The 24,671-nt window shown below is 45.4% G+C and overlaps 1 protein-coding gene across 4 annotated transcripts in view; it reads left to right on the plus strand.

Moving 5' to 3' along the window:
* The window catches only part of CAMK1D (calcium/calmodulin dependent protein kinase ID), a 436,223-nt gene that overhangs the window by 363,358 nt on the left and 48,194 nt on the right, over positions 1 to 24,671 (plus strand). For all 4 annotated transcript variants that reach the window (XM_032349418.1, XM_032349415.1, XM_032349416.1 and 1 more), the window contains 2 exons: positions 11,831 to 11,969; positions 17,056 to 17,182. In XM_032349418.1, coding sequence (XP_032205309.1) covers positions 11,831 to 11,969; positions 17,056 to 17,182 — 266 coding nt within the window. The remainder of the gene's footprint in view (positions 1 to 11,830; positions 11,970 to 17,055; positions 17,183 to 24,671) is intronic.

A 24,671-nucleotide genomic window follows, 5' to 3' on the forward strand; every position in this document is an offset into this window, starting at 1 on the left:
ACCATCAGTTCTCTATAGTTAAGAGTCTGGTTCTTTGTTTTGTTTTGTTTGTTTATCTCCCCTTTCCCGCTTTGCTTGTTTGTTTCTTAAATCCACATACGAGTGAGATCATATGGTATTTGTCTTTCCCTGATGGACATATTTCACTTAGCATTATACTCTAGCTCCACCCACATTGTTGCAAATGGCAAGATTTCATTCTTCTTTATATCCTAAGAGTATTCCATTGTATATGGGTACACCACATCTTTACCCACTCACCTTTCGAGGGACACTTGGGCTTCTTCCATAACTTGGCTATTATAAATAATTCTGTGATAAACAGAAGGGCGCATGTATCCCTTTGAATTTGTGTTTTTGTATTCTTTGAATAAATATCTAATAGTGCCATTACTGGATCATAGGGTAGTTCTATTTTTAATTTTTTGAGGAGCCCGCCATATTGGTTTCCACAGTGGCTGTGCCAGTTTGTGTTCCCACCAGCAGTGCACAGGGGTTCCTTTTTCTTCACATCCTCACCAACATTTGTTGTTTCTTGTGTTTTTTATTTTAGCCATTCAGACAGGCATAAAATGATATCTCATTGTGGTTCTGATTTGCATTTCCCTAATGATGAGTGATGTTGAACATCTTTTCAGGTATCTGTTGTTGGCATAATTTTTTAGATGAATTGTTATAAATATATGAGGAAGGGGTTCTCTTATGTAGATGCTTGTAGATATGACCTTCTATTAAGGGGAAGCCACAAGATCTAGTCTGTCCAGCGTCCCTGAGCAAAGTCAGGACATTCTTCAGAGTGTGGGTGCCTACTCCAGGCAAAAAGTCATGACCTGGAGCAGAAGAGGCCATGGGAAGACAAGACTGGTGAGACAGAGGTATAGCTTTCAAGCTAGCAGCAGAATTAGGAGGCTGGGAGAGCAGGAATCAATGAATGAATAAGGGAGGGAAAAGATGTGGTGGAGAGTGAGAGAAAATTGGCTCAGCTGCTGGTCCGCTAAATGGAGTAGGCTTCAGTGCCCTTCTGTCTGGCACTCTGGGGCAGATGCTTTGAGGATATGTCTGAATGCCAAAGGATGCCATGCCTAGACAGACCCAGACCCCAATCACTGCATTTCCAATGCAACAGCTGTCTTTATTCAGCAAATATTTAGTTAGTGTTTCCTCTGGGCCCTGCTAGGCCCTGGGTAAAAACAACATAGAGGCTAACATTGCCTCTGCCTGCATGACGTTCACCTTCTGGGATAGGTGGGGAGCAGGGTAGGAGGACAAAGCATGACACGGATGAATATACCAGTGATTAACTCTATCGGCTGAGTGCTGTGTAGAAATACAGGAGTTAAAAGAACATAGTGTGTGTGCGGCGGGAACCTAATCTGGTCTGGGGGTCAGGAAAGGCTTTTCTGAAGTAGTGACATTCAAGCTAAGAGCCCAACAATGAGTAGGAATCAGATTAAGAAGCTATGTGAGGGTTCAATGGGTACACGGGGGGCCTGGAGCCAGGAACCCTGCAGTGGGCAGCTGTGACCATGACCTTTGTTGACATTAGTGATAGAAAGCAAACTTGGGGAGTCCACAGACTTAATCCACAAAGGCATTGAGCATATTGCAAGGCTGAACAGTAGACAGGCACTTTTTATTTCGTTTCTCTCTTCTGAAAGCATCATTAGATCTTTCTCATGTTACCTAAATGCGTATGCTCTCCCACACATTCCCTGTAAGATTTTTAGTAGAGATCGCCATAGGCTGAGAAACAATAGAACTCATATAAGTACATACAAGGAACTTCATTAAAACTGGACAAACAAAAAAGAATTCAAAGTGCAGTTTTTAGGGTTGTCATAAAGTTGGAGCCTTGGCCAGTTGCCTTCAGAGTCTGACTCTCTGAGCATGCATGGGAGGGCTCACTTGGTCTCTATCAGCTTTGAACATGGTCCCTTACCCAAGATAGACAAAGATGTGCTTGTTGCCCAATGGCAACTCCCTCACATGGGAGTTACAATTTATGGACTGTCTGTATCCAAGCCATATTCCTAGACCTATTCCAGAGCCATCTCCTGCCCCTTCCAGTTGTTATCTGCTCAAGGAATGCAAAGCTGTTCTAATATTAGAAAAATTAGAACACAACAATGTGTTGCCAAGTAAAATCTTCCCATTTGGAACTAATTCTGGAAAGCCAGTGTGTAATAGTCAAACAGTTCTTTGCAGAACTTTTCCCCAAATCGTATTTAAAACATCCAAGAGTGTCTGTTCACACAAAGCCTGTGCCATGTTTCTACCAGAATGTCGTTGTGTGGGGCTCTGGAGTGTCAGCTAGTATTTGATGAACCTAGAACATCTCAGGAAATATGGCATGCTAGAGTGATAGGCTTCTGACCCTCCCCTTCCAAATCCTCATTATATAAGTTTATGGAAAGATAACTAATTAATGCAGAAGAAGTCACAATACTAAACTGTGAGATCATGTAAGAAGGCTGAAATTTTCATAAAGCTCCATCCTAATGAAGGACACGGAAATTTTCCCAAATCCCCAGCCTGTCTGTGGGGAACAGAGAAGCACAGGGGCTCTCCCATCTGGAGAACTAGAGGTCCTGTGCCACCTTCCTCTGTGGCAGCTCTGTTCCTAGAGCTCCCTCACAGATGCCTTGTCTGTGCACTTTCCCGAGATCCTCAGCAGGAGAGGAGAAGGCAATGATGTTTACAGAACAGGGAGGCATGCCAGGAGTCTGTCTAGGGATTTCCCTTGCATTGTCTCATTCTGTTCTTAAAGTAAGTGTAATTACCCCTTTTACAAAGGAGAAGAGTGACACTCAGAGAGCTCAGTCTTGGGGATCCGTCTCTTCTCTGTGTCCTTAGACATCTCCAGTCCCACAGTCCAGAAGCTATCTCATATGCCAGTGACTCCCAACCCTCTGCCTCCTGCCCTGGCCTTCATCTTGCCCAACACAATGGATATTTCTCTGTCCTCATGGGACCTCTCACACCCACCTCCTTGGTTTCCATGACACCACACTCTTCTCCTTCACTTCCTACCTCTCGGCCTGGTCCTTTGCTGGCTCTTCTTATCTGGTTGTTGGTGATCCCAGTGCTCAGATGCCCTTCTCTTATGCAGCAGTACTCTCTCAGTTTTTAATCATGTCTAGCTTCTCTACTTTGGGGACCATCCCCATGAGAGGACTTGCTGATTTTAAAGTCTAGCTCTGATCCGGTTCTTGAACTTCAGACTTCTAACCCACAGCTGTTGCTTGACATCTCCATCCAAAAGGCACCTGAGATTTCACATATCCTTCCCCCCCCTTTATTTATTATTTTATAAGTTTCTTTTCAGTATCCAGAATTCATTGTTTATGCACCAAACCCAGTGCTCCATGCAATATGTGCTTTCCTTAATACCCAAGAACACTCTAGGTGTAAGCAATCCACTATAATAGGGCCATGTGGTTATTTACATTAATTAAAGTTAAATGCAAAAGGCAGCTCTTCAGGTGTGCTGGCATTTTTCAATGCACAATAGCCTCCTGTGACTACTGGCTACCATATTGGACATTGTAGATAAAGAGCATTCCATCATTGTAGGAAGTTCTGGTGGTCAGTGCTCCCCTAGCTGTTCTTACCCTTCCAAATCTGTTCTTTCTCCAGGGTCTGCCATTTCAAATAATGGCGTTACCACCTGGTTGTGTCTCAAGCCAAAAATCTGGGAGGCATTCTTGATTCTCCCCATTCCTGAATGCCATGTCAGCCTCATCAGTGAGTCTTGTCTACTGTGTCTCCAAAACATACCCCATGTGTGTCCACTTCTCTCTACTTCCAGTGTTTCCAAGGCTGAGCCGCCCCATCTCTCACCCAGATGTGGCTGCAGTAGCTCCTCAGTGATCTGCCTGCTGTCACTCTCACCTCTAGAACCCGTTCTCCATGTAGCAGCCAGCATGAACCCGTTCTCCATGTAGCAGCCAGCATGATCATGAAAAAATATAACTTCACCTGTCTCTCACCTGAAAACCTTCTGATAATTTCTTACCAAATGTAGAATAAACACACCCTGTTTGAACATTTGTTTTCATGGTGCCTTAGTCTGTTTGGGCCGCCATTACAAAATACCACAGACAGGTGGCTTATAAACAGTAGAAATTGACGTCTCCCAGTTTATGGAGCCTGCGAGTCTCAGATCAGAACACCAGGAGAGTCAGGTGCTAGTGAGAGCCCTCATGGCCTAATGACCTCCCACAGACCCTGCCCCCCAAAACCATCACATTGAGAATTAGGTTTTCAACCTAAGAATCAAGGGGGGGAGTGGGGCACAAACATTCAGTCGGTAACACGTGGCTTCATGTGATCTGAGTCTTCCTCATTCTCTGCCATTTCACCCATTGCCCACCAGACTGTAGTTACTGCTGACCTTCTTTTTGGTCCCCAAATTCTGTAAAACCTTTGCTGTCTTCAGGATCTTAGAACTGGCTCACCCAGACACTCTTCCTCTGTCATCCAGAGGGAAGGAGGGGTACTGGAGCCCACTCAGAAGTGGTTATTCCACTCATCTTTTGGTTCTCTGCACAGTATTTTGGACTCTCTGAATGTTTTACATTTATTTGTTGATTTCTTTATTTTCTTTCTCTTCCTTTCCCACTGGTATATGATAGTCATAGATATACTGGGGATTCAAGAGGAATAAGTTATGCTTTGCCCTCTTGGAATACAAAAACCTAAAAATGATTTCTAATTATCTTTTTTTTTTTTTTATGTGAATAGGTGCTTTGAGTTAGAACAGAAGAGTTATTTTTTCTTGGAAGCTTGAACATGCTAATAATTTCTCAACAAATTTTCTGGTTCTTTCCTTACAAGTAGTACAAAAGTAGAATTTCTTTATCGGGATCTCAGCAAGCAAGTTTTCCATACACAATCAAAATGTCTTTAGTCATTTCTTTATCTGTGGTTTTGGCCATAACTGCACTTTCCCTGGCCCACCTCAAGGGGCAGCTGGCTGGGAATTGAAGGGGTGTAGTCAGAAACTGAGAGGGAAGATGATTCCAAGGAATCCCTGAGGTCCCATGGAAATCAACAGAAGTTGTTGCCCGGATGGGTGGAAAATCTTTGCACACCACAATGTGGGCCAACATGGATTTGGAGGAATGGGTTTGTTCCTGTGAGCAGATCTGAGGGTGGCAAGAAGGCTCCAGAGCTGAGAATCTAAAAGCAGAGGGCCTCAAGGTTGGCAACAACAGACTTTTATTGGAAGATGGCGTGCACGCCTCAGAAAGGGCCCTTGTCCCAGGACGCCCCTCACCCCAAACCCACACCCACACACAGTAACTCCCTTAGTAGCATCCCTTTCCAAAGTGGTCACCTTAGATCCCAGGTAGGCTAGAATTTTCTGTCTTCGCAGAATCATTCATGAGGTGACTTCGTCCTCACCAGGCACAGTTTGGAGATAAGTCAGCCTATTGTACGTACATTGTTCCTTCTTGCCTCCACCCTCTTCTCTGGCCCCCTGCATGCCCTTCTCTTAACTCAGTTCTTTCTCAAGTATGCCCCACCTTCAAGAATCCTCTTTCTGCAAGGCAGTCAGCATTGTGCCGGACTGGAGGCAGAAGGGAAGTTAAGACCGGTCTTGCAGGCTGCATCCTCTCATCACAGATCCTTCCCCTGTGATATCCTGTGGCCATCCAGCTGGGGTCATGGCATGGCAGGTCCTCGCTGGCTGGGGGTCTGAGTGGTCACCTTGGGCTTCTTTTGAAGCTCTCTAAATACATAACAACACTGAGTGCCAAGGGCTGGGCTTATACAGAAGGTGCTCTGTTGACATTTCTTTCACTGACCATATTCCCCTGAAGACTGTTTAGTTCACTAGAGACTCCTTTCATGACAATCCAAATTACTGGGGTCTGCCTGTCCCCTGGGCTTTTCTCCACTTGACTAAATATCACTCATCCTTTGTGACGGCTCAGACTCTCCTTCTCCTGCCTGGGTCCCTGGGACCCTTCTAGGTGTCTTTCTGGGATTTTCCAAAGCACCTTCATAAACCCCCCCACCCTCCAATATCAAAACTGTCTACACTGCTTACTTGTCTCTGTATCTTAGTCCCCAACCCAGCCCTGCCTCAGTGGACAATGTGCCCCTTGGAAACAGAGAAAACACGTGAGGCTTAATACAGATTATTTGATGATTTGGTGAATAAACAAAGCAAAGAATGCAAATGCAGTAGGAGAAACTGTATTTTCTTCTCCCCCAATAAATCTTGGGAAAAAAACCAAGAAGAAAATATAATTCAAGACCCCCTGTAAAATTACGGGGTATACTTTATATTGCCCAGTCTATTCATTTGCTAGGGAAGCTATAACAAAAATACCACCGACTGGGGGGGCTTAAACAACAGAAAGTAATTTTCTCACAGGTCTGGAGGCTGAAAGTCTGAGTTCAGGGTGTTGGCTGATTTGGTTTTTCCTGAGGCCCATGTCCTTAGCTTTATAGGAGGCTGCCTTCTCACCATGTGTTCCCACAGTCTTGTCTCTGGGTGCTCACATGCTGGTCTCTTTCTCTCTTCTATGGATACCTGTCATATTGGATCCATCTGACCTTATTTAACCACAGTTATCTCCTTAAAGACCACACATCCAATACGGTCACATTCTGAGTTGTGCAGGAGGGTAAGGACCTCCACATCTGAAATCGGTGGGTGGAATACCAGTTGGTCCGTAACACCCCAGCATCAAGAAGGCCAAACAGCCAGAGTCGTAGTATAACGAAACACCAGGAGTTACACTGACCCGGTGCATGGGGGTGGAGAACCCTGCGTTTGTGTTTTGGAATTTTATGAACAGATTGAGCCAGAAAGATATTGTGAAGCTGAATTCTAAGAAAAAAGATATTTTTATTAATAAAATGGGATTTGTCGAAGGAGGAAATATTGAGGCTAGAGGTGGCAAGGAATAAACCCCTAATCTTCCCAGAGCTGGTGAGAGGGTCCCCCCAGGAGCAGTCTGTGTGGGTGCCGAAGCCAGGGAGAGCTGTGAGGATTAAGAGCTCAGGCTGGGAGCTGGGCGGCTGTTCTCTGTAGGAGGGACACCCCAGACACCGCTGAGTCGGGACTTCATCGAAAAAAGAACTGGGAAGATAGGCCCTTTCTTTCTCCAGGCTGGGTGAAAAAATACACCCCTCTGTCCCCTGGGGCTGGGGTCTCACAGCTGAAAAATGGTTCACTTTCAGCCTCTCAATCACATCCTGCCTATTTCAAGAGGGCCTTCCTCCTAGGACTACATGTGAATGGGGGAGATGGTTCTGGAAAAACCCATTTAGAACCAGTATTGCTGTGGGGCACATAAAGGCCACCTTGCTCCGTAACCATGTCCCCTGCTCTTTCCCATGGTCACTTCTCACTGTCTAGTTGGGTGACAGCGGTCTTCGTCAATTTCGAGACATACACTGCTTTTTTATTATCTCGGCGTTACTGCTAGTGTTTCTCAGACTGCTCCCTAAAATTAACAGTGCACCCCTATACTGTTTGGCTTTTGAGGGAAAGAAAAATTTTCCTTGACCCTTATTGGGTCCCTGGCTAGCTCTGAAGATGAAACCCACAAAGACAGAGTAGCGGGAGGAAAACATGCACATGTTAATGAAGCTTGGAGGTTACTTAGGTTCCTTCCCCAGAGAACTAAAAGCAGGGGGCAGTGATCAGAGCTGGAAATTTTATACCTTTAAACAATAAATTTGTGAAGAATTGACAGTGCAGAGGCATTTGAGCAGGGAATCTAGAGAGTTAAAATGTTAGTTGAATGAGGTTTGTGTGCACATTTCCTGGTGCAGCCTGGGCTGATAGAGTCTGTCTCCAGTAAAAGGAACTTTTTTTTTTTTCTTGCCTTTAGACAAAAGTGGGGGAATTTTTTCCTCCTGTATTTACTGCTTCTTAATTGCTTGCAGCTCAAAATAAATTTTATGTCAAGGAGGCATATTCTGGGGGTACATGTTCTGGTTTCCTGCAGCCTTTTTCATACTTTATTATACCTAACTTCTAGAGAAGCAAGTTTTTGGAGCCCATTTGTCAGCAGTAGCACAAGTACTGTATTTTAATGAATATGTGGATATTGTTATAAGATTAAAAAAAATTTTAAATTATAATTAGCAGTGACTTTTAAAACAGGGGATAACATCTAAGAAAACCACATGGAGAAGTGCAAGTGCACCTAAAGAATGACTTGGTCTCCCCAGTACTAAGAGTGGGTGCACGGTACGCCAACTTGGTTATGTTGCAGTATGCCATGGCTATCCGAACTGACCATGTACTTGATCCAGCAACACTGAAATTATGTTTCTTGACAATGATTTTTGAATTTGAGGAGATTTGCACTACTTAAAATTTTACAAGTAAACTGAAATTTTGTTGAGATTTCATAAGTGCATATTTGAAATTCACATGCGGGGAGATGGCAGTGTGATATAATAGACAAGAAAGGTCAGAGACTGAGCAAACCCAATTCAGGGCAAAGACAGGTTGTTCTAAAGTAATGGCAAAGTTTAAATTAAGAAGAATAGAGAATTTTTGAATGATGTCTGTCCTATCCCTTAATCTTTAATAACCAGTTTCTTCCTTTCTTTTTTTAAGTAAGATTTAATTTAATTTATTTATTTGAGAGAGGAGGGGAGGGGCAGAGGGAGAGGGAATTTAAAGCAGACTCCGCCCTGAGCCATGGCCATGAGATCACCACCTGAGCTGAAACTAAGAACAAGATGCTTATTCCATTGAGCCACCCAGGAACCCCAACTGCCGTTTCTTTCTACATCTACACCCCGCCCCCCACAGTGCACCTCTCTCCCACAGCCACCACTAATTAATTTTATTTGCTGATCTGTCATGATTGCTCTTCTCCTCTTCCCCAGTCACCTGACCTCCCCTGCCCCGACCCTCCTAACTCCATTCTGATGTTTGGCATGTTCTCATTGGGAGCTCCATTTCTAACGTGGAGTATAAACCATGCACAGGGGACACGTGCTGTAGGAGGATATTGACTGAAGAAAGCAGCCAGTCACCCGACCTACTCATGATCTGCGGGCCTGAAAACAAGACACACCCCTCACGAGGATTCTAAAGTTATTTCCCCCATCAGTGATTCTGGGATTCTGGTTGTTCACAAATGGTTTTCAATAGAAGTGGGTATCTTAGCTCAGGCTGCCATAACAAAATACCAGAAACAGGACAGCTTAAATGACAGACATTTATTTCTCACAGTTCTGAAGTCTGGCATATCCAAAATCAAGGTGCCAACTGATTTGGTTCCTTTTAAGGACTCTTCCCGACTTATGGTTGGCCTTCTCCTTGCTGTGTCCTCCCATGGCAGAGAAGGAGAGAGAGGAAGGGAGAGGAAAGGAGACAGCTGGTCTGGACTCTGTGTTATAAAGACACTAATTCCACCATGTGGACCCTGACCTCACCTCAACCTAAATTTCTGCCAATGGCCCCATCTCCAAATGCCATCACACTGGGAGTTAGGGCTGCAGCATCAGTACGGGAGGAGGCATAAACAGTGTTTAGTACATAACAGTAGCCATTTGAAGTGTATGCTTAAGGAGATTTTTGAAAAGTATACAGCGATTTGCCAATTTTAAAGCATTTTTGTGAGTATCATTACATTCTTTTTATTGGCAAGTTTTTTTGACTTCTCCCCTGGGCTTTGGTTTCTAAGGAAACCAAATACTTTCTGAGCACTGTTCAGAAGAAGAAAGCCCTGGTGCAATTTGAAATTTCAGAAATTAAATATCAAATGTGCAGAGTACGGAGACCATGGGAGGACATGCTACGGTTACAATTACACTTCGACCCGCTACTTTAATTCTTACTGCATTGCTATCCCAGCAGAGGGCAAATATTGAGTTCAGTACATCTATTCGTGCTTGATGAATCACATAGGAAGAAGGGAGGACTCTGAGAGAAGGGGAAGCAGGAGAGATCAGTTTTGAAAGAGGGAGAGAATCTGGCAAATGTGGGTGGTAGAGTACTCAGGGTGGGAGGTGGGGGTGGTGGGAAGGGTGAGCATTCCTGCCTGTGCTCTTCCAGTAGCCCACAGAGCAGAGGATGGGAGGGGCAGGCAGACCAGCGAGAGGAAAGCTCAGGAGCCCTTAGAAGGGGTGACGTGATTAGAATGTGAGGGGGTGGTAGAGGAGAAGGAGGAGCACAATCAAAGCAGACCTTTCCTTCTTCAGAGCTAATGCTTCCAGGACCGGTACCAGCTGAGCATGGTATCTGGACCCTAATGGGCACCCAGTGAATCTTCAATGAATGCTTGAAGAGATGACCAACTGAGTGACTTAGGATTTTGATTTACTTAGGGATGGACCATTTAGACAACCTGATCATCAAAAGATAGTTTCTCGCTGATGTTTCCATTTCTTTCCACTGTCTGAATTGCTTATTTAACCCCAGCATCTTTCCTTTTCTTATCTTGATTGCTCAGTTTGCTTTGGAAACGAGACAGTATCCAAGCACAACATCGCTTAGAATGACTCTCAGTAATGGGAGACACCCGAACACCTAGGCCTTTTAGAGCCACAGTTGGTTTTCTTTATTGGTTTTTTACAAAAGGAAGGTTTTGGTGGATGTTAATTGCCATGACTTGCAGACAATGAATCTGAGCTCAGTGTGTGTGTGTGTGTGTGTGTGTGTGTGTGTGTGCACGTGCATGTGTGTTACTGTAAGGGCATGTAACTATATCTATCTTTTATTATATCTATTAAAGCTGTAAAGTTGTTTGGAAACTCTTTTATGATTTTAGTATTCCAAATAAATCACCTTTTACACAAGAGAATAGTGTTAATCTATCCCCAAATCAAGTTTCCAAGATGGCTTAATTATTTGAAAGCACGACTGTTTTTCTTCAAGAAATATATATTCTACAAATTTGAAGGCTAGGGTGTTGAATTGTTCCTCATAAAACGTGTGCAGTTCTCTGTTACTTTGTTAATTTGTTAAACTCAAAGCACAGCAAATACTGGAGCTGAAAGGGGCTTTAAGGGTTGTCCAAAAGGGCTTTTTGACCTTTGCCAACCTAGGCCAAAAACACAATAACAAACATAATAAACACAAAGAAAATATTTAGTGAAGCATGAAATTCAAAACAAGTTAAAAGTAAATATTGTCACCAAAAATCAGTGTTAAACAAGGTAGTGGGGTGTCATTCTTCTTTCTTTTTTTGTAAATCACAATTGGCTTTCAGGTTCTGATACCTCTGAGGGCATGCCCCTACCTTCTGGATATGATCGCCTAGATAAACCCCTTATTTTATAGATAAAAAGACTGAGGTCCAAAGATCCAAAGAATGGCCTTGCTTGGACCCTGTTAGGAGCAGAACTTGATCAAGAACCCAAACATCCTGTTAGCTACGCATGGCTTTGCCCACAATACTGACCCCCATTCTCCCTACCGTCCAGACTTTTAAGGATACTTTCTTATGTGAAGGAGGCATCCCATCCATCATCTCCCAGTATCTGATGATGCCAGTATTCTGGAAAGTTGTTCTGACGTAAGTTGTTGTAGCAGGATGGAAGAAATGACCAGAAGAGACTTCTCAAGCCTGGCTAGTCCTTGAGTCCTGGTTTATTTGTATTCCCTTTATTTCATTCCAGATACTCATACCGTCATGACATAGAAACACTTTCCTGGGATAGCTTCTGGGAAACAGATGGGGCAAAACTTAAATCTGCAAATGAGTTTATTTTGGAAATAAAATTTGGTTCTTTTGTCATATTGAAGTCTCTTATTGATGGCTTTCCCTGAACAATTTCACAGTTCTCCTCAAATTTCCTATTTGTTGTTTTTCTTTTTCTTTTTCTTTTTCTTTTTTTTAAACAGTGTATCTGGTGGAGAGCTGTTTGATCGGATAGTGGAGAAAGGATTTTACACAGAGAAGGATGCCAGCACTCTGATCCGCCAGGTGTTGGATGCTGTCTACTATCTCCATAGAATGGGCATTGTCCACAGGGACCTCAAGGTAAGGCTGTCACTTAGCAACATCCTCCGGCCACTCTCCCACCCACAGTGTACCTGTCCAAGAGGACCAGCTCCAGAAAATGGATGAGGTTACGTTGATGGCGATATGCTTGGCTGAGTGGTGAACATTTGTGTACCGTTAGTTGTCAGGGCCTTTGGGCCCCCAAAAAGGATGATGAAGATCAATGAAACTGACCATCATTTGGGAGATTTTATAACCATCGTGCAGCCAAAGGGCCCCAGGAAGGTGGGTTGTATCCTGCTTCAAGCCTACCTGAAAGGTAATTTTGTTCAGGACATATGGGCCATGAAAATCCTTCTCCCAGTGCAGTTCTCAACAGTCTCCCCCCATTTTGGACCCCATTTCAGCACAGCACCCTGAGTAAAAGAATGGGAGTGAATACCTAGAGGGCATGACAGAAGAAGAGAAATGAAAGGTTATCCATAAAGACAGGTTGAGCAACCTATAATCACAGCCTTCCCCTGTGTCCTATAGGGTACCGTCTTACGTTTTCTTGGTGAAGGGTTGGCATACTGACCCTTCACCCAATAGCACTGGAGGTTTGGGGCTGTCGTTGGGCACCTTGGCATTGCATCCCTCCCCTGGCAGCATAGATCCCAAAGGGTAGATATCAAACATAAGCCATCCAGGGTAGATAATGAACATATTGATTAGAGGAACAGCAAAAAGCAAGCAAGGCTATTGTGAGGCTTCATTCTATAGTAGCCATGCGTCCTGGCCCCAGAGCCCACTGTACCAGTCAAGATAGAAACTCCACTCCAGCCCACATATGTGCCACTCACCACATAATAAAAGGGATGATATTGTACTGAAGCCACACTTTGCATGACTTTGTGAAATCTAAACCAATTTAAAGCACAAAACAGAAACCTTGTTTAAAACAGACTTTCAACGTCTGCCCATTATCTAGTACTGGATGTGAATAAATGGTATAACTCTTCTTTTCATAAGGTCTCACTGTCAAGTTTGCCCCTCTTCTTCTCCGTGTATTTCCCAGCAAGTAGGGTAGTGGCTCCCAGATGTTAGCATACATCAGGATTGTCTGGCCCCACCCCAGAGGCTCTGATTCTGTGGGTCTGCTGTGGGGCCTGGGAACTGGCATTTCTAAGGGGTTTACAAATGAGCCTGATGTTACCCTGGGAATATTCTAGGAGAACTGCTGGACAAGGGTATTTGGGAATGTTGATGGAGTCCTTACAGCCTTTGACTTTTGCAGGCTCCTTGACAACTGAAATGGGCTGTGAGCACAACTGGTTAATCCTTAGGACCTAGTGGCCCTTTAGACAGCTAAGCCCACTTGGCTCCCCACCTGACTGGCCTCCTGCCTGACCAAACCCCCCCTATAGCCAACTGGGGGCCTCCATTAGGATTATCCCTGAACCTGTCTTCTCTCCCACTTTCCTTTTCCCCTCTCCCATCAAGAAAAATCCCCACCATCTTTACCAAGTCAGGAGATGCTTGTGGACAAGTAGTGATCTAGGCTGTGAATGACCAGTTGCTTGAACCCATGATTGACCCAGATGTATCCCCTAGAGGAAGAATGGGTAAGGAGGGATATTTGGCTCCATGGCAATCTCTTGCCTAGATGCAGCCCTGTTGAGGAGCCTGAGGTCCCTGGCTTCCCACTCCTGGCTTAGCCATTCAGCTGCAGAAATACCAGAACAGGAAGATTAAAAATCAGAAACTTGAAAAAAGTCCTCGCTGCCCCCTGATCAGCTCCATACTGTTCATCATGAACCACGTGCAACTTTTGATGAGATTATTTCACCCCATTTTTTAAGCATTACTCGTATTTTGATTATTGATTGGCCTTTTTCTTTTTTAAATTTCTTTTCAGCGTAACAGAATTCATTGTTTATGCACCACACCCAGTGCTCCATGCAATACGTGCCCTCCATAATACCTACCACCTGGTGCCCCCAACCTCCCACCCCCCTTCAAAACCCTCAGATTGTTTTTCAGAGTCCATAGCCTCTCATGATTTATCTCCCCTTCCAATTTCCCTCAACTCCCTTCTCCTCTCCATCTCCCCATGTCCTCCATGTTATTTGTTATGCTCCTCAAATAAGTGAAACCATATGATAATTGACTGTCTCTGCTTGACTTATTTCACTCAGCATAATCTCTTCCAGTCCCGTCCATGTTGCTACAAAAGTTGGGTGTTCATCCCTTCTGTTGATTGGCCTTTTTTATTCTCCCTCCAAACTCCTTGAAAGCATCCTCAAGTATGCATTTAATTTCCTCCTAATCCCATGCTTCATCCGCAGAATTAATGTCACTGTGAATGTTAGTGCCATTCCTTCTTGGGTTGTGATTTTTGGATGAAGGATTGTATTTTTTTCCTTTTGGGTTCTGTTAAAAAAATTATTCCAACCCTTGTTAAACTAAAGAAGACTTCACTTGAGGCTACTGTAAGAATATCTCAGTAGGGGAGAGAATTGGGTTCAACCCCAAGTTCATCAAGGGCATGTGGGGATTTAGAGCCTTTGAGCAGGATGAGGGTCGTGGATGGGAAATTGCTAAGAGGGGGTACTGAGGATGAGGGAACTCTTGCTAAAGGCTGGCCAAGAACCCATTAGACATTGACAGACTTTCTTCCTTGACCAAACTTGAGTTCAGCCCCTTCTGAGTCTTCTTTCTGACCAGGCTCCAGCCTTTGCTCTGTTATGAGTCCATTGGCTCTGCCATGTAGTCCAGGCTGAGCAAAAATCCCACTGAGTCACTTTGGTGAACATCCCCCACCCTTGCACCTGATCTGATTCCTCATCCTCCACCCTCCCTATCTACCCACCCTGGCCTGCCTTCGGGAGGGATCCCCCCACCCTTGTTATCCCCTCTTAGTGATTTTCCATCTACTGACCATCCCCCTGCTCCTGGGTGTAAATGTCCCCTTGTCCTTGTTGTATTAGGACTTGAGTCCACTCTTTGTCTCCGACTGTAGAACCCCATCGCAGTGGTCCTCCCGAATAGTTTTCCTTACTGTCTTTACCAAGTGTCTAAAGACATTTTTTTAAATAACATTCAAGGTAGGAGGTAAAGAACTTGGCCAGATATCAAGGGTGAGGGAATTCGCTCTATGCTGACTCAGCAGGATTCTTGCTAAGACTGGACTTTGCAGGTCCGGCAAAACCGGAAGGACACAGAAGGCCAAGGTCACCGCCTTGTCAAGAAGAGGGCTCAGAGGAGGCCGACTACGGTTTGGTCAAGGAGGGGGTCTTGAGCAGTTCTCAGAATTTCCCCAGAGCCGTGGTTGTGTATCAGAATCCACCCATGGATTCTAACCTCCAGAGGCCCGGGCCCATCTCAAATCCACTGAAGAAGACATGGAGACGTTTGGGGCTGTCACAGGCGATTTTCTCAACAGGCAGGCCAAGAAAAGAGGCTGAGTCTCTCTAGGAGAGAATAGCTCCTCAAATTTAATACTCAGGAACCAAAGAGTCACCACAAACCACTGACAAGAGATGGTCTTGCTTCACTCTTGGGGATGGGAGAAGAGCCAGACCGGAAACAGTGAAGGGCTTCCCCAGCTCCGATTCTTCCTGTTGTGTTTCCCTTCAGGTTTAATGTAAAGGAGAGACGTGATTTTGCTTATTCACTGGATCGATCTTTGGAATTTTCCTAGTTGGAGGACAGGAGAGGTGTGAGTCTTCAACATTATCTCCCTCACAGACAATGCCATTGATTGAGGCAGCATTTCTGTGTTCAAGCTCTTCCCAGGCAGGACATCTCCCTCAGTTTCCCTGAGCTCCTCTCTTTCTCTCTTTTTTTTGTTTTTTGGCTAAAAATGATACCCCAATTTTTCACAAACACTGTGCAGTGAAGCTTTCTTCGCATCATTGTCTCCCCTCTGCACCCCTGCGTTGTCTCCCCTCTCCTCTACCTATGGAGCCGCCATGGAGATGGCCCCTGACGTGCAGAACGGCAGTGGGGACGGAAACCATAATTGCACCTCTGCCATGTGTTGAGCGTTACTACCACCTGAGCTCTGTCATGTGGAGAGTTCAGGGAAGCAAACAAAGACCACCGCAACCCATGTTTTCCAGAAAGGCAAACAGAAGCTCAGGGTGCTTAAGAGCACCTGACTACGAAGTGCTGCATCTTCTGTGATGGCGTCCCTCTATCTCCCAGGAAGCAGAGTGAGCGGGCATCAGCGGGCTCAGGAAATGGAAAGCAGGATGCAGCAGCAGGAACAGCAGGCCATGGGGTGTTACCAAAGGCGGGGAGAGAGGTCCTTGGATTAGAGAGAGGTTGCTAACAAGGGTCAGAAAAAGAGAACAGGGGAGCCCCTGCAGAAGTCATTTTGTTTCTGGGGATCCCCTCTGTCTCAGCCCAAGAAATAAGCTGTCAAGTCTGAGAGGTTTTCGAGGCTGCCCCAATGTAAGGTTCACTTTTTGTTTGTTTGTTTGTTTGTTTGAAATAGACAAAGTACTGATAAGGGAAAAAGATTTACCTTTCTTGAATACCTCTAAGCGTCCAGTACTTTGTGGGTTCTGTACATCGCTCTTACTAAACACTGCTTTTCTTTATGCATTTATGAATACGAAGGTCAAGCATGTTCTTAAACTGTGATTAGGTTGTGTGGCTTGATCAGAAAGGTTAAATGCTTAAAATATGCATCAATGTGGTGGAACTAGAGGATGTTATGCCAATAAGTGAAATAAGTCAGTTGGAGAAAGACAATTATCATACAGTTTGACTCATATGTGGAACATAAGAAATAGTACAGGGGATCTTAGTGGAAAACTCAATGGGGAGTCATCAGAGAGGGAGACAAAGCATGAGAGACTCTTAACTATGGGGAACAAACTGGGGGTTGCTGGAGGGGAGGCGGGGGGGAAGGGGTACCTCGGTGATGGCCATTAAGGAGGGCATGTGATATGATGAGCACTGGGTGTTACATGCAACTGATGAATTATTGAACACAACATCTGAAACTAGTGATGTACTATATATGTTGGCTAATTGAATTTAAATTAAAAAAAAAAAAGATTTTGTGGCTTGGCAAGTCTCCCACAGTGAAGTCAGCTTTAAACACACTTCACCCATTTTGTTCTTTTTTTTCCAGCCTGAAAATCTGTTGTACTACAGTCAAGATGAGGAATCCAAAATAATGATCAGTGACTTCGGGTTGTCAAAAATGGAGGGCAAAGGAGATGTGATGTCCACAGCCTGTGGGACCCCAGGCTACGTTGGTAAGCAGTGTGTGTGTGTGTGTGTGTGTGTGTGTGTGTGTGTGTGTATCCAGGTTCCCTGTGTCTGTCTTCAGAGCTGGAGCCTGGAGCAGGATCACAGCTGCCTTCATTCCCCTTGAGGGGAGAATTAAATTGTTGAGAGACATTGGAACGAGTTAGAAGAGAAGCAGTTTCCCCCGAAACCTTTTAATAGTTGGGGAGAAATCCTGTCTGAATTGGGTGTGGGCCTGAGTTGATTTGGATGAATTCCCAGGGTTTTGATGCAAGAAATATCACATACATGTCCGTGTTTTCAAGGGGCTTCCAGTGAGTCAGTGAGATAATGATGAGGTACAGACACAAATAAAACAAGTGAAATGTTGCAATAGCAGCAGCCAGAAAGAGGACATCGATAGGAAGAATCTGCTTCGTGCCTTGACGAAGTCACTTAGGAGTCGCCTGCCAGTCCCAGTCGCTACTGGAAAAGCCAAGAATTAAGGTCCTTCCTAAAATCAGACCCCCACATTCTTTGTACCAAACATTCAGAATGCAGAAAAGGCATGCTGAGAAGCATCTTCTCTCTTTGGGGGACCTGGAGAAAGGCCATGGGCGCTCTTGGTGAAGTTTTCGAGACTTTGATATACACAAATGTATTCACTCGTGCAGCAAATGTATACTGAGGTGCCTACTATGTGCCAGCTGCTGTCCTAGGCACTGGGGTGAAGGCAGTGCATGAGACACACGGGGCTCCTGCCCTCATGGGATTTACCATGTAGCTGGGAGAGACAGATAACTGACAAAGACGCGAAGAATGGGATTGTTTTAGGCTGAAAATAAAATGGAAGCTTGCAATAGAGCTGCAAGGAGCTGGGGGGATTAGGATGGCGAAGGGCACAGGAACGAGAGTTGGGTATTCGCCTACATGTGGACAAGCAGCCACCCTTGGGCCTATGAGGGGACACAATGTCCTGGGGAGAGGCGTCTGCTTGGCCCCAAAGCCTGGAGTGGGAAAAGCCTGTGGAGATGGTACAAGCCGGAAATGTCTGAGAGTAGGCAGAAATGTGGTTTGGAAAATGGAGACCAAGGCTGAATTCTCATGGTACACTCTGTGATGGCTTTTCCTAATAAGAATAGGAAGCCCGCCTGAAAGAGAGGAGGGAACGTTCTATGACTGCCATCATTCCTGTCTGGTTTTTGGTACAACGACAAGACCTCCCCAGGCCAGGTGGAGGCAAGCAGGCCTCAGGCCTCACGAGCCTGGGGCCCAGGGCACTGTGGGAAACTCCAAATGACCTCCGGGGCCCTTCTCGTCCCTTTGGGTGCTGGCATGACATGGGTGTTAGGTCACAGCCGCCTCCTCTGTAAAGGGCCCGAAGGACAAGAGAGAAGAGCAGGGCTGAGGGGAACGGAGAATAACATGAAGGGAAGCACCAGACTCAGGAGAAGATAAAGGAGCTGACAGGCGGGGCTTGTGTCCCCGGTTGGTGTGTGCGCTGGACAGAGTGGGGAGGTTGTTCTGCTCACAGAGAAGCCCGCGCAGCCCAGGCCTGGGTGAGATTCATGGCGCCCTGTGCCTTCTCAGTTCTGGGCTGCTGAAGTGGTGCAGTGGGACCCGTTGGGACCCCGACTCGGCGTGGGAGGGGGAGGGGCGGCACTTGGCATCACGGGCTGAGGAGCTGCTGAGGACACCATGCTCGCCAGCTTCCGCCTGCAGGAAGCTGACCCTCAGGCTGCAGGTCAGAAGTTCTGACACAAGCATCCATATTGCCGTGTGCATCACACTGTTCTCCTATTTGGCTCTGATGTCAGAAAGCGCTAGCACTTTCCAAATGGGCTTTTGCTTCTTTGTGCCTTGGCAGAACCCAGGAACGGCACTTTCTCTGGGTTTCTAAGCATCTGTCATCTGAGTGTCTCGTTCTGTTTAGATGTGAGATGCTGATGAGTCTGGGAACTGGGGACAATGTGTAGATGTGGCCCTTGATGTTACTTGATGTTACTCCCCTAAGTGGTCACAAGTAATCCCATTGTCAGATATGAAATTTTCTTTGAGTGAAGAGGAAGAGGAGCCCTGTGGGAATGTAATAGTTCCAATCATTCATGTTTGTTGAGCACTGAGATGCCTGGGGATACAGATGAGATGCCTTCCTCTTAGAGCAAGGAAGGGGCTTCACTGCGGAGCCCATAACTTGTTGACATCTATATGCCTTGAGCTGTGAGCAGCAGAGTTTGGGCTGTTTCCTCCTCACCCCCATCCCCACCCAGGCTCATGCCAAACTTCTATTCAGCTGTCAAAGCCCACTTTACATCTTGCCCCCTTTTGGCTGCTTTCTCAATAACCATTCTCTCTTTTGTCATCCCAGTTCTTTTCCTGACCATTTTTTCACATCGCTCTGACTATATTGCAGCAGCGTCCATATGTATTGGTATCTCTTTCCCAGCGCACTGCGGGTTTTTCCACAGCGGGGATTATCTTATCCATCTCTGCACAGATGCTTGTTAAATTGATTTTAAAAAGCCCCAACGTTCATGAAAAATAGCATTTTTCTCTCTCGCCTCTTTTTCTAGTCATTTAGTATGCTTTTATTAAATTCCTGTTATGCGCCGGCCTCAGTGGTTCAGTGTTGGGAATATGAATATGAAGGAATGGAGTTTCTGACTTCAAAATGCTCACAGTATTGTGAGAGACAGAGGGAAAACAGACAAATTGAATAATATCTGGTAAGTGCTACATTATTCATCACTTAAGGATTATTTATTTAGTGCCTACCTGCTGTTCTAGGTACTGGGGCTGCATCAGTAGAAAGGAAAAGAAAAAAACAGATAAAAGTCTTTGCCCTCGATCAAGGTGCTTACATTTGAGTGAGAGGGAAACAGACTGTATGCAAACAGCTAAGTCTCTTAATATCTTAGATTGATAAGTGCTATGGAGAAAAATAAAACAGGAAAGAGAATAGGGTGTGTGTGTGCGCATTTGTAGGGGGTTACAATTTTAAATAAAGTAATCAAGGCAGCCCTCACAAAGAGGGTGACAGTGAGGTCAAGACTTGACAGAAGTGAAGTGAAGATGCTGGCCATTTGTTATTTGGAGGAAGAGCATTCCAAGGAAGGTGCAAAGGCCCTGAGGCAGGGGTATGTGGGGGAGCAACAGGGGTGGGGTGAACAAAGAGGAGAGCAGTAGAAGGTAAAGTCAGAGAAGGAACAGGCAGAGCATGTGCAGACAAGGACTTAGAAGTCATTATCAGGACTATGGTTTTTCCTTAGGGTGGTGGGAAGCCCCGGGAGGGTTCTGAGGAAAGGCATAGCATGATCTGACTTCTACCAGGATCCTTCTTGGTGACAGGTGGGATTAGGAGAGATGCCAGGGTGCAGGGCCAGGATGGAAGAAGGGAGACCAGTTAGAAGGCTCTGGAATTATGTGAGAAAATAAGTGGGTCTAGCCTAGGTTGGGCAGAGTGGACATGGTGAGATGTTGTCAGATTCTAGGTAAAATTTGAAGGTAATGTTCTGGAGATTTTCTGGAAAACTAAAAGTAGGGTTTGAGAGACATAAATCAATGATCATTCTAAGGGTTTTTTGTTGTTGTTTTTTTTTAGCCTGAGCCCCAAGAAGAATACAGTTTCCCTTACTTGAGAAGTAAAAGTCTGTGGAAAGAGCAGGTTGCAGAAATATTACCAGGGGCTCAGATTCTGATTTGTTAAAGTTTGCAAGGTTGAGAAGGCAAGTTGGAACATGAGTCTGGAGTTCTGGAGAGAGATCTGTTCTGCAGTAAGATACAGTCCATTCTCATTATGCACAGTAGTAACATTCTGTGACATCAACTCGACCCTGAACTAGTAAATCAGTATTTACTGTTTCCAGGGGAGATCAGGGTCATGTTCCCCATGACCCTGTGGTCCCCGCATTTTCATCTATTGATCGATGCATGACCTTGTTTTATCCTGTATTTCTGCTCGGTGACACCTTATTTAATATATAGTTTTGATTCATGAACGTTGAACTCACGGTCTACACCCCATAACTTATGCCTAAATGAAGCTTATCTAGCCCATGTTTTCTCTATAAGCATGTCTCTGCTTTCTTGTGCTGGGAACACTAAACGGCACTCATCATTGCACTTGGGGACCGTTTTAACCCATGAATCTACAAAATGCGTGGAAATGAAAAACACACTAACTGGACCATAAAAATGATACTTGTTTATAGCATGAGAGTCGAAACAGGAGGGCAGAGTGTCCCCTTGTTCGACCTTGGCTGGGGACATGCACCTTGGAAACTCAGCCTGAGCCTCTCTGCTCATGTCCACACATGACCTCAAAGGCATGGCAAGTATTGATTTGGGGGCTACAAATTTTAGCAAGTAGGCAAACCCATGTGTCATGAGGATGGACTGTATTTGGGGGCTGATAGCCTCCAGGTGTATTTTGAAGCTGTGAACTTGGATGAAATGGCCAAGGTGGGAACAGGGGAAAATGGAGGAGAAGAAAGGTCCCAGGGTTGAGTCCTGGAGACCCCAGGACTGTGCGGGGGCAGCGTGTGAAGCAGGAAGAGAACCAGGGCCTGGTGGTATCTTGAGAAGTGCTTTGGGTTAGAGAAAGTACTTGTGTCAATCGTTGCTATTAAATCAAGTAAGAAGAAGACTGGGTATTGACCTTCACTTTGGGGGCCTTGCATTATGGATCAAATGAACAATTGGTTGATTAAGCCAGTGGGAGCCTGAAAGCCAGTGGGCAGAAAGTGAAGCGAGTCTTTGTAAAGAGGAACCAAGCATGCTGTCAACCCTGGGGCTGGACACCACCACTCCCACCTGCCCCAGACCACTGACTTATCTCTGCAAGGCCTTGGAATTTGGGATCCTAAACAAAGAAGCCACAGCCCCACCTCTACTGGGCATTTCAATTTGAACACAGCAGAGCCCAGTCCCAGTCAGCACTCCCGAATCTGGGGGCTGTGCTGTCCAGGAGCCCAAGCCAGACGCCGAGGGCTACTGTCTGCTTTCAGCTCTGGTTCACACTTCTAGGTAGATATATCTGTTTCAATCTGTGAAAGCTATTGTTTGGTTGTGTTTGTTCTTACTGCTATTGCCTAAATGTCTATTCAGCTAAATAGTGAATTTTGGCAATGTCAAGATTGCTTCAATTTAAATGAGCTCTCTCATAATGAAGAAGTGATGAAAAGAAGGGGTGTTTATCCCAAGTATCCCAGTGCACATGGTGCCTGAGAAGGCACGGGATCTGAGTGCCTTGAACTTCATCCTTTACCCCTAACAGCTGTCCAGATATTACATGTCGTTTATAAGGAACCAGGATGCTTGCAGACTGTTGCGTCACTGATTGCAGGAGACTCCGGGCATTTCAACATCACTGCATATGGGGTTCCCACTGCCGACAGCTCCTAGAGCTTGCACTAACTGTTAAGTCCCCTCCAATGGAGTTGGGCCAGTGGGCAATACAGACGCACATAAGGTAGCGTGTTTGCAGCGTGCTGTGACTGACATATTTCAGAAGCAACGTTACAAATACAGGAGAGATTGGGATCAGCAAGGTCTGGAATGACCAGGGAAAAACTCGGGGAAGAGGCTTACAATATGAAGAGTAGAATTCTGGGCCAAGATGGGGAGAGTTCCAGATGTGGGTAAGCAGAAGAACAAGGCCCAGAGTTCAGAACTGCTTCTTAGCAGGTGTGGAAGAAATGAATAGACTCATCTGACTCAGGGGGGGCTCGCACATACAGGTATGTGGAGATAATGTAGAAGAACTGATGGGGCTGTATGGTGGCAATTGGCTTCTCAGGGTAACATAGGAGCCATCAGTACGGTATTGGCCTGGCTTTGGAATCCATTTAATTGAGCCAGGTGTGACATTCCCCCCAGGTGTCACCAATAAGGGAAAAGTCTGAGCTAGGAGAGTTAGAAAATTACTTACGTTACTTGTTCTTCTGTGTTAACTATATATCCAAATGGTCTCTCTTGACTCTGAATAGAAGCAGCAAATCACAGGAAGCACCCATTCTAGTTGTGTAACTGATAAACCAAAGACGACACAGGGACACCTCTTGGTGCAGGAAAGTCTGCTGTTTGATTTCTTGACGTCACTGTTTCTGTGCTACTGTGATTTATCCAATTCTGTGGGTCTCGTTCTCCTGATTTCAGAAAGAAAAGTAAGCAGTTTAGAAGACCTTCAAACCATGTTCTGTAGATTAAGCAACAGCATGCCTTGCCAGAGGAGGGCAAGAATGGGCTCTCTTGCTAGCAGGGGGACTTAGGAATCCCAAACTTCGCTTTAGAAGGAAAAGAAGGCAGGATGGTAGAGACCTGAATTGCTTTGTGATGTTGCTTAGCTATGTAAGACTTTTCTTTTACATCGAGCGGTACTAGAGTAATGGTCTGCCACTGTGCCCAGGCTTTTCGTCTGGTGTGCACGCCAGCAACCACAGTGTTTCCCTGTGGGACGTTACTCAAGAGGAAGGCACCCTTACATCCGGTCCACCGCTGTGTTCACCGGCAGAACCACACCACGGTCCTTCATGTGGTGGCTGATTGTCATGCAACCCTCCTGGTACTAATGCTGCGGGAAAGGAGTCCTGCTTTCCTTCCGTAATTTACATGGAATGTTACCCACCCAAATCTTTGGGCTGGCCCTGGCTAAAATAGTTGAAACAAGTTTCATCGTCTTCTCTTGTGAATGGAAATGAAGAAAGGTGGGGTCGATATTCTCAGCATATTTTCTGACAGAGTTACAGGAATGCCCTTCATTCATGAGACCGTGATATTTTTAGAGCTTGATTTGGGACTTGTGGCTCTGGTGAGATCTTGGAAAGCCGTGGTAGCAGCTAGCATGGTGTTGGGACGAGAACCTCTGTTCTCCAAGCCACCCAGTCCCTAGTTGGTGGCAGTCACAGCCCTGAGACTTGAATGCCTGTAACCTGCATATCTCTGCCATTGGTTAGAAACATGGGAGGCCTGAACCCTTCATTAAACTCTTGGGTTCTCAGTTTCTTGGATGGACTAACTGACCTCCGTGATATTCTCTGGTTCTGCCATCCTTTATCTCTAGAGACATGTGACTCACTATCATTTAAGCGTGTAAATATCCATGTGTCGAGGATATTGACACCATTTTCCCCCCATCTTCACTCAGAACACATAAGAAAAAAATAGAATAAGTTGCCATCACCTGTTTTTGTCCTTGTCCGCAGCCTGTCACGGTGATTCCTCGCATCTTTCCCTGTGCCCTCGGCTCCAATCCCTTCGTCCTCACTCTTCTGTTTGGCCATTTCTCCCACAGAGCTTGATTTTACATTTTCTCCCTTAAATATCACACTTCAGTATACAGCTATAAGCATCACTTTCTTCTCATCCTCTCAGACCACTGGTGGTGAAACAGGGTTTATAGAACTTGGAAATGGCCATGCAGGGCACAGATGGGTAGACAGAGGACCTGGATAAGAATTTTCTCCTTCCTTCTCTCTCAGCAGTTAGTCAGTGGCAGCTAGCAGCGAGGGTTTCATCACC

This window comes from Mustela erminea, chromosome 6, assembly GCF_009829155.1.
Source record: "Mustela erminea isolate mMusErm1 chromosome 6, mMusErm1.Pri, whole genome shotgun sequence".
Taxonomy (NCBI): domain Eukaryota; kingdom Metazoa; phylum Chordata; class Mammalia; order Carnivora; family Mustelidae; genus Mustela; species Mustela erminea.